The 11,018-nt window shown below is 37.7% G+C and overlaps 1 protein-coding gene across 1 annotated transcript; it reads left to right on the forward strand.

Moving 5' to 3' along the window:
• The first annotated feature begins 4,526 nt into the window (after positions 1 to 4,526).
• Positions 4,527 to 5,754, forward strand: LOC109241352. Its single transcript, XM_019408087.1, has 2 exons — positions 4,527 to 4,908; positions 5,636 to 5,754. The coding sequence occupies exons 1-2, from the start codon at positions 4,527 to 4,529 to the stop codon at positions 5,752 to 5,754; spliced, it is 501 nt and encodes a 166-aa protein (XP_019263632.1).
• Positions 5,755 to 11,018: the final 5,264 nt, after the last annotated feature.

Genomic DNA, 11,018 nt, shown 5'->3' on the forward strand with positions numbered 1-11,018 from the left:
AGCCTCTGAAAAACCATAGCTCAAGTCGTTTGAAACCACCAAAAGAAAAGGGTCCCAAAGTTGGTGCAAGTGCTCTTCAAAATTAGGGATTTGGTCGGTTCTTATAGACCTTTTAGGTTTTTGGCTATGCCTAAAACATGTTCTGTTCTTTGTTTTGTTCTTAGACATATGTTCGACAATCGTACACCGTAATTAAAGTAGCAATCATTTCCATATTATAAAATATCGATGATTTCTTTATAGTCTGTTTCAATTGTTAGTGGAGTAAGGTTATGCTATATAGCTATGTGAAGTCCTGCATGTAAAACTCTTAATTCAGCAAAGTATATTGGTGGTAAAGTTAATTTTCTTGTTAATAATCCAGTTATGATTATGATTTATCTCTAATAAATCTACCAATGCCTTCTTTCCCGTGTTATACCCCATTTTAACAAGATGATTATAATTTTGGTAGGACTGTTTGTCAAAAGATTGCCTTATTTTTGAAGGATTTAGAGCAAAATTTTATATATTTGTACTATGGATGTTAGTTTCTTTATTCCATAAGAGGTTCTATAAGCAATATATTGACTCATACCATGGTCGTACAGTGATACTATTGAGATGTTAATACTATAGTATAATTAATGTGTGTATGTATATATATATATATATATATATATATATATATATATATATATATATATTGAATCTTGTTGATATTCGATTGATTTTCTGTATTATAAGTTTTATAATATTTTTGTATAGACCAAACTAATCATATATTTATTGTGCTGTATAAATCACTTTTAGGACCAGATTTTTTGTCCCTGTAGACATTAGGGACTAGCTGCTACCTCGTGCTTAAGGTGTTTAGGGACCAGAAATATGGTCTCTAGAATGTGTTTCTAATGACCAGAAGATCGTCGATCATTAAAATATTTAGAGACCAGTGAAGAAACCTCGCAGTTATTGATTTTTAGCGGCGAAGGCAATAACGGCGGGTCGCGACTAGATTTCTCCGGTCGCTATTGACCTTTAGAGACTAGAAACTGATTTTTAGGGACAAGATTTCTCTTAGTTAATGGCCATTTTTCTTGTAGTGAATGGCTTAGAGCATCACAATTGCGAGCTCCTTTTCGCGAACGCATAGAACGAAATCTCCCCAGCCCAATTCCTTTATCGCGAACGCGAGGTTTCTTATCGTTCGCGAAGAAGGAAACCAGAACAGAAGATATGAAAATTTTGGACTTAAATTCGGGTGGTCCGAAACTCATCTGAGCCACCCGGGACCTTGTCTAACTGCACCGACAAGTCTATAAACATAATATGGACATTTTCGATCCTCAGAACACTTAAAATCACATCGAAACTAAGAATCGTACCCCAAAACCATATTGAATCAACTTATGAACTTTAAACTTTTCAACTTACTCCGAATGCGCGGAATCACACTTAAACTATTTGGAATTACACCAAATTTTGCGTACAAGTCATAAATCACCATATGGAAATATTTCTAGGCTCAGAATTCCAAATGGACCTCGATAACACCAAATCCTAATCCAAACCAAATTTAAAGAATTAGAAAACCTTCAATGAACCAACTTTCAACATTAAGCGCCGAAACGCTCCTGGGTCACCCGAAACCCGATCCCAACACATGCTCAAGTCCAAAATTATCATAAGAACCTATTGGAAGCATCAAATCCCGATTCCGAGGTCGTTTACTAAAAATGTTGACTCAAGTCAAACTTGGCCATCTTAGGCCACTATTAAGGAACCAAGTGTTCCAATTTCAACCCGAAACCTTTCAAACCCAAACCAACCATCCCTGCAAGTCATAAAATAATAAAGGAACATACCGGGAGTCTTAATTAGGGGAGCGGAAATCTAGAAAGTAAAACGATCGATCGTGTCATTACAGTCTTGTTCTTACTAGTGGGGTATAAATTAAAGTAGTGCTTAAAGAAAGAGGTCATTTTTTTGGGAAGTGATCTTGTTTGTGAATTGAAGCGGATTGAAGATGTGTTATTTGGTGATGTGCTAAAGTGCTTAGGAGGGTTAACCACTATTCTTAAATATATCCTACCCGTCGCTTGCCTTCATTACAACCATAAAAAGTCCTACTTGATTTTAGATTGAGTGAGCCTACATTAGTAGAAATTTATATTATGGGCAAGACTATGGTACCAATTGCATGCATGTGACTTCTTTGTGAGAGTGAGAGATTTTCTTCGATATATGTGAGTCCTTAGATTATATTTGATCATGAGATTCGAATGTGTGGATTCAACTTACTCTCTTGTTCTTGGTGTTCAAGCCATGGGTGCAGTGTGACATTGAGTCGGTTTTTGAGGCTGAGATTGTTACGAGAATGTTGTGTTTGTTGTGAATGTTCTGAAGTATGGCATAAGTAAAAGGGAAGTGTATGTGATTGCATATGCTAAGGCTTAATTGTTGCTATCAACCACAGTCATAGGTGTAGTGTGCTTTGAATGGTAGGAGCTTAATTTTGTTTCGTCGATTATAGTTGTGTTTTGCTTGAGGACGAGCAACGTTTAAGTGTGGGGTCGTGATGTTTGGCTATAATTAAATATTTTTATTGCATTACTTACCTTATATTTTGATGCTTTAATACTAAATTGTATTATATTTGTGCTTAATTGATTTATTTTATATGTATGTATATTGGAGATGAAATTAAAAATAAAATAAGAAAATATTGGACAAGACGTACAAATAAAAATGCACAAGAGATTCAGCTCGTGGGAATTATCATGATGGGTTAAAATAATATGGAATAAAGTGTCTAATGATTGAGAACATTATTATCCAATAATTGGAGACATAAAGGAAAGATGCAAAATTAAAATATTAAGGAATGAATTGTGAAGCAGCAACGTTAGGCAGAAGTCAGGCGACGCGAGAGGCGTGCCTTGCGTTTAGCCTCGCGACGCTCAGCCCAGCGCGAGGTTAATCGTGCGTTCCGCGTGGCGATGCACGGGTCCGATGGCGAGCCTATTTTGTCTTTTTTCTTTTTTTATCTTGGATTTGGTTATTTTCGTCTAGGTATTTTCCCTATACTTATAAATAGTCCTTAAACACAATTTTTACATAACTTTGATGAAGGGAGAGCACAGAGCCGTTGTGGAGGCCGGGTTTCATCCTTTCTTCCACCAAACTTAGTAATTTTTATGTTTCCTTGTATGATTTGTTGTTTGGCTACCATGTCCATGTGGAGCTAAACTTCACGTTCTAGGGTTGTGGTTCTTTCATGAATATTGTTATTCGAACATTGATTTTGATTTGTTGATTTATTTATTCAATCCTGCGCCTAATTATTTGATTGCTTGATCACCAACTGAATACCATCTACGAATCTAGAGTTAAAACTCGAAAGTGGCAATCCTATATTGCACATAGGATTAAGTAGAGCAAGTTCTTGAACCCAGCATCGGGGAATGGATTCACGGTTAGGATAGACATATTTTAATTGCCTTGCTTGGTTATTATACCGGAACTACGAGTGCATTCTTGTTGATTCTAACTCTATAGACATATAGACGTTAGGTTATCTTGGATAGGCGAGTAAGAAATTGATAGATTCTTATGAGCAATATTAACTCCGTCAACCCACAAACCAGATAAATTAATTAATCAATTCAATTGAAGAATACAATAGGATTGATAGATACCCATAACCCTATCACATTGATAACATCTACTTTTTCTTTGTTCAAAGTTCACTATTTATTTTCCTTTAGAGTAAGAATTCAATAGATTCTTATGAGCAATATTAACTCCGTCAACCCATAAATCAGATAAATTAATTAGTCAACTCAATTGAAAAGAATAATAGGATTGTTAGATAGCCCATAACCCTAGATCATTTTCATCACATTGATAACATAAAAATAAACTTTTTCTTTGTTCAAAGTTCACTATTTATTTTCCTTTATTTTGATTAGTTTAAAATCAAATATTTCTAGGTTTAATTCTTGTTTGGATAATTAGGATAGTCTAATTTAGTTAATAGTTAATCACAAGTCCATGTGGGTTTGACATCCGACTTTTATTCACTTTGGTACTTGACAATCGCATATACTTGCGTCTACGTTTGGCCGCAACATTAGGAGATTGTCCGGTTGCATGGCGTGCCTATTTTCATCATTTCACATAGAGGTCCTCAGTTCACTTCACATTTCTAGAGAGCAGTACAGAGTGAGTTGGGTACTCGGGTAGAGTTCAGCACGGCCTTTCATCTGCAGACTGACGGGCAGTAGGAGCGAGCGGTCTAGATTCTAGAGGATATGCTCCGAGCATGTGTGATTGACTTCGGAGGGCAGTGGGATCGATTCTTACCTTTGGCCGAGTTTGCTTATAACAACAGGTATCAGTCCAGCATTGAGATGGCTCCATTTGAGGCTTTGTATGGTCGGCGATGTCGTTCTCCTATCGGTTGGTTTGAGCCTGATGAGCGACTTCGCGCAGCTCAGTCCAGGCAGAAGAGTTGCACGAATTAGAAAGCACGTGATTTATCATATATGGTGAGCGAGAAGGTTCTCTTGAAAGTCTCGCCGATGAAGGGTAACATGAGGTTCAGTAAGAAGGGCAAGTTGAGTTCGAGGTTCGTCGCTCCATTTGAGGTGTTGGAGCGAATTGGAGAGGTTACTTACAGGATTGCTTTGCCTCCCAGTCTATCGGGAGTTTATCCAATTTTGCACGAGTCTGTGCTCCGGAAGTTCCATGCCGATAGGTCACATGTGCTAGATTACAGTACAGTTCAGCTAGATGAGATCTTGGGTTATGAGGAGGAGCCAGTTGCTATTATTGACAGGCAGGTCTGCCAGTTAAGGTTTAAGAAGATTTCACCGGTAAAGGTCCGGTGGAGGGGTCAACCAATCGAGGAGGCAACTTGGGATACCGGTGAGGATATGTGGAGCAGATATCCACACTTATTCACCACTCTAGGTATGATTCTAGACTCGTTCAAGGATGAAAGTTTGTTTAAGAGGTGAAGAATGCAGCGACCCGACCGGTCATTTTGCTTTCTATATCCCAGTTCCCCTATTTAAGACTTCACGTATGTGATTTTACTGTTTCAAGACTTGTGGGGATGATTGATTTTGTTTTGAAAAGGTTCAGGTTGAATTCAGAACACTTAGTTCCTTAATAGTGGCCTAAGGTGGCCAAGTTTGACTTGAGTCAACATTTTGAGAAAGTAATCATGGAACCAGGATTTGAATGTTCCAACAGGTTTGTATGATGATTTTGGACTTGGGCGTGTGTTCGTATCGAGTTTCGGGTGATCCGGGAGCATTTGGCGCTTAATGTTGAAAGTTGGAGCCTTGAAGGTTTTAGAGTTTATTAATTTGGTTTGAAGTAGCCTCTGGTGTTATCGATGTCCGTTTAGGATTCCGAGCCATGGAATAGGTTCGTGTCATGATTTGTGACTTGCGCGTAATATTTGGCATCATTCCGAGTTGTCTAAGTATGATTCGTCGAGTTTGGAGCTAGTTGAAGAAGTTTGAAGTTCATAAGTTGAATAATTTGGTTTTAGGGTGCGATTCTTAGTTTCGATGTTGTTTTATGTGTTTCAAGGCTTTTAGTAGGTCCGAATTATGTTTATGAACTTATTGGTGAATTTGGACAGGGTCTCGGTGGCTTAGGCGTGTTTCGGACCACCCAGAGTTAAGTCCAAAATGCAGAAATTGCTGGTACTGGTTTCCTTCTTCGCGAACGCGGAGGGTGTCACGGGTTCACGATGAATGATTTGGGGAAGTGGTGTTTTTGTTCTTTGTGTTCGCGATCGTGGGGTCACGTTCGTGAAGGTTTAGGACATGTGGCTTCGCATTCGCGGAGAGAGGGATGCGATTGCGAAGAAGGAGTTAAGGCTGAGGGGATGGCAGGCTAGTAGCCTTCGCGTTCGCGACGAGGAGCTCGCATTCACGAAGAGGAGCTCGTGTTCGCGAAGGGTAGGCTAGGTTAGCCTTCGGGATCGCGAGGCTCTTGTCGCGTTCACGAAGAATGTTTTCTGGGCCTTGGCAGATTTTGCCTTCGCGATCGCAAGAGCCTTTTCACGATCCCAAAGAAGGACCATTGGGCAGAACACTTATTAAAAATCGGCTATTAGACCGTTTTCCTCATTTCTTGGCTGATTTTAGAGCACCTTGGAGAGGGATTTTTACCTAGAAATTGAAGGTAAGTGATTTCTACCTAATGTGAGTTTAATACATAAATTATGGGTAGATTTTAACATAGAAATTATTGAAATTATGGGATTATATTGAAAAACCTAGGGTTTGGTAAAAATGGGATTAGACCACGAAATTGATTATGGAATTGAGTAGAGATTATATATCCAAGTTCGTAAGGTCATGGGTAACATTATTCTACGAAAATTTATGGAATCCAGGCACGCAGGCCTGGGGTGACTTTTAGGAACTTTTCGATTTGGGCTGGGTAATTGCTCTAATAGATAAATTATGAACTTTTGAGCATATATTGATTAGTTTGTACTACTTTTACTAGTTTCGGGTTGCTCATCGTTATTTTGAGAATATTAGTGTGGTTTGAGGACCGAGAAGAGGACTTAGAAATAAGGTAAGTCTCTTGCCTAACCTTGTAAGAGGGAATTATCCCAGTAGGTGCTTAAATTGTTATTTGTCACTCCCTCCGTTTCATTTTATGTGAACCTGCTTGACTGGGTACGGAGTTTAAGAAAAAATGAAGACTTTTAGAATTTGTGGTCCTAAACAAGTCAGAAAGGGGCACAGAGTATTTGTGTGGTTATAAAAGCTTCTCATTAAGGGTGGAATTGTAAGTTTAAGCTAAATTGTTACCAAATTTAAAAAGGGATCATTATTTTTTGAACGGACCAAAAAGAAAATAGGTTCACATAAATAGTAACAGAGGGAGTAATAAGTTTGGGTGCTACGTATGCATGAAGTGACGAGAGTCCGTACGTAGCTAAAATCATGTTTATGGCCGGGTAGACTTAGGACTTTATCATGAAATACTTTTATTATTTGAACCCAACTTGTTAGTTTAATTTCTTGAATATATAATTGAAATTTGATTAAGGATTATGTTAGACCGAGCTTCGTTACTTTGAGTTTTGGTGGAATATTCGATTGTTGATAGAAAATTATGTTTTTTTGTGCGCCTATCCTGGTGTTGTAATTGTTTGACCTGTAGTCCAAAGAGTTTCTCTATTCTTGTAGATCGAACCGAATGCCTCGGCATATATATATATATATATATTGGGATGCATCCATGGATTGTGTCGTACGGCCTTGGTAGTATATGTACCCGACTACTATGGATTGGGCCATACGACCTCGGCATTACTTGTGCGTAATATCGCTAGGAGCCCGAATATACCTGATATTTCCTTCATGACTTGATGTTTGGTATTTAGTTGATGGTTTTATTTGTTGAAATGGCACGTGATATTTGGGGATTTTAAAGTGACACTTTGTTAAAGGATCACGTTATTTGATGTTTCTTATTCCATTGTTATTGTTGTATTTCATGCCTATTTATAATTCTTGCACTTTATTTATTAACCACTAGTAAGTGTCGATGTCGACCACTCGTTACTACTTCTTCGAGGTTAGACTAGATACTTACTGGGTACGCGTTGATTTACGTACTCATGCTACACTCTGCACAAATTGTGCAGGTACTGAGGCAGGTACATATGGTGACCGCTCAGGCTCGCATCCACATTATCAGGAGACTTAGTGGTGAGCTGCTCCCCCATGCTCCGATCTGCAGCACCCGAAGTCTCCTATCTGTTGCATTTTATATTCTTTGTCTATTTCGTTTCAGACAGTCGTCATAGTGGTTTCTTTATCCTACTAGATTGCTCGTGTCCTTGTGACACTGTTTTTTGGAATTTCTAGTAGATGTTTATGGTTTTTGCCTATTAATATCACCATTTCACTCTTATATTTTTTGTGCTTTATACAATCATGGCCTTCTATATTAGTTTTCTTATTAAATAAAATTCATGATTTTAAAAGTAATAAAATAAATAATTAAATGGATAGTTCGTCGTTGGCTTGTCTAACGGCGACGTTTGGTGTCATCACAGCCTATAACAAAAATTGGATCGTGACACGAATGACGTGAGCGCATTTCCGCGCATTATGTGAAAAATTAGCAAAGTTGAGTTTCAAGTTGAAAATCTTGAGTTTTGAAATCAATTCTTTATATTTGATGTTATTTTTGTGATTTGCGTTAGCGAGCGTGTTTGTATGATGTTATTACATTTGTTTGGACGTTTGAACTGGAGCTCGACGGGCTCGGGTGAGTTTCAGATGTGTTATGGAATATTTTGGACAGCTGATACAACAACTAGTGTGTTAAGGTTGCAGGTCTCACATTTACAAAGACGTGATCGCTATTGCGAGCCTCACATTTGTGATGTCCGGAGCGCAAATGTGAATTTGGGAATGGGTTTGAAGATGTCGCAAATGCGAAGAAATGGTCGTATTTGTGGACAGGCGGTGATCGCATTTGCGAACCAAGAATCACATTTGCGGCATGGAGCATGGGGCAGGCAGCTTCGAAAATGTGAAGCTCAGTTCCATTTGCGATGGAGGGCTTTTTCGCAATTGCGCATTTGCGACATCTGTGGGTCTGCAACACTGATCGCATTTGCGATTAGTGGTTCGAATTTGTGGACATCGCAATTGCGAACAAAAGTTCGCAATTGCGACGTCTGCAATTGCGAACAAGAGTTCGCAATTCCTAAGCTCTCTAGAGGTAAATTTTGAAGAACATTTTCTCCCCAAATTCATTGATAAGCAACTTTAATTCATTTTCCATCAATTTTCATTACTTTTCCATGAATTTTAACGTCAAATCTATGAATTTTAATGTAGAAATTAGGGGTTTTGGGTAGTATTTAGGGATTTTGTAAAATTGAGATTTAGATATCAAATTAAGGTCGGATTTCAAAATAAATCACATAACATGCTCGGAGGAGAATGGGTAATCGGAATTTTGTCCGAATCTCGAATTTCGACCAAGCGTGCCCGGGGTTTGTTTTTTTCAAATATGATAAAAAATGAACCTTTTTCATTCGTGGGTAGTTCTAAAGCTTGTTTTGAATCGTTTGAACAATAATTGGCTAGATTTGGTCTATTTTGGAGGAGGTTTACTTGGTGATTTTTACTTATAGCTCCGCTTGTTGCCCCTTTCTACATGCCCCACCATGTTGATACTTTTCATGCTTTATTTGTTATTCCATATCTTTATGTATATAACTGCACAGGATTTTAGTAGGTGTCTTTTTTTGGCCCTGTCACTACCTCATCGGGATTAGGCTCGACACTTACTGAGTACATTGGATAGGTTGTACTCATACTATACTTCTGCACTTCTTGTGCAAATTTTGACATTTGTACCAGCGGAGTCCCGAGAGGTATTAGCAGATACCGAACAATGATTTGAGGTAGAGTTGCATCCTGTTTGTAGGTCTTAGAGTCACTTTCCGATTTTCATTATACTGTTTTCATTTTATGTCGAACAGTGTTGTATTTCTTTCAGAACCTTGTATTTCGTTGGATTTAGAAGCTCATCTACTTGTGACACCAAATCTTGGGGTGGTTTACGTTAGTCATTGGTTTTAGAACTTATTATTGTAGACATGTGATTCCTCCCCAAGATTTTATATTTTTTAGCATGTAAATATTTAGTTTCGGCCAAATATAGTTATTTCAACTAATTTTGACTCTTTTACTTTATTTCGTCACAAAAATAAAAATTACAAAAAAATATTTTATTTTATGTACCTTTCATAAAGCTGAAAAAAAGATATACAAAAATAGTATCTTATTTTTATTTTAATATGATATTTGAAAATACAAAAAAAAAAAGGTTTGTTTTAACGGTTAGTCTTATTTTAATAGTTATTTTACTTAAGTAAGATTAATTAGTAAATAAGATCGTATTTTTAGTCTCTTTCACTAAGAAAGAATAAATTTGGGCTCAAATAACTCATTTTTAGGCCTAATTTTCGGACCTAGCCCATAATAACTCAAGCCCAATACCCCTAAAATCCTAGACTTAGATTATAAAAAGAGATCTAGACCTACACCCTAACCTAGACCCCTAGACTCTACAGAACAACAACAGCCGCAACACCCTAAGAGAACCCCACTCCCGGCGGCAAACACCCCTCCAAAACCGGCGACCCCTCACCTCCTCCACCCTAAAGCAGCACACCCAAACCCAGCGACCTTACTTCAGCCGTGACGCGCACACACACACGCACAAACAAAAGACGGGGAAGAAAAGAGAAGGAAAGAAGCAAGGGTTTAGAAAGGAAAATTCTCCTTCTGTTAACATTTTCAATTTTCAGATTTCTTGACATAGTTTAATTTCAGAAAATGCAGAAAAGAAAAATCAAAAGTAGATCTCTATTTTCTTCAGTTTAATTTCGGATTCTTGTTCCGAAAATGGAGTTTGGTTGAAGATGTAGTTGAGTTGAAGTTCGTCTCCATTCGAGTTTCCGGTCGAAGTCGGTTGTTCCGTTGAAGTTTCTTGTTGAAATCCCTGGGCTTGTGCATCAATTGCTCAATTCATTTGCTGTAATTGACGGAATTCTACTAATTGAAAACTATCCCAGGTCACTTCTTTCCCTCGCTTTTTTTTTTGTGTGTGATTAAACTATGATTTGATGCCTTAGTTAAAAGGATTTAGGAATCGTGAAATTCATTAGTTGTTAAGTGAGTTTGATGCATAGCTTGTAGTTTTATGGTTTTCATTTTGAATCTGAGTGCTAGTAGATGCGGTTCCGCAATTTTCAAGTAGCGACGAGTTTGGTTGAACTCTCTTTCATAACCTGTGCTCTGTTTCATCTCTTTGCCTGAGTGTCTCATAATTTTGAATCTGCCTGATGGTTGTAGTTTGATTTGAGGTTGTGATTTTTTTTCCTCGTCTAGCTTGAATCTATTCAAATTTTGTTGTTGTTGGGTTAAGTTTTTGAAATGATTTTAAAAAATAGGAATCGAAACAAAGATAAC

Source organism: Nicotiana attenuata, unplaced genomic scaffold, assembly GCF_001879085.1.
Source record: "Nicotiana attenuata strain UT unplaced genomic scaffold, NIATTr2, whole genome shotgun sequence".
Lineage (NCBI taxonomy): Eukaryota > Viridiplantae > Streptophyta > Magnoliopsida > Solanales > Solanaceae > Nicotiana > Nicotiana attenuata.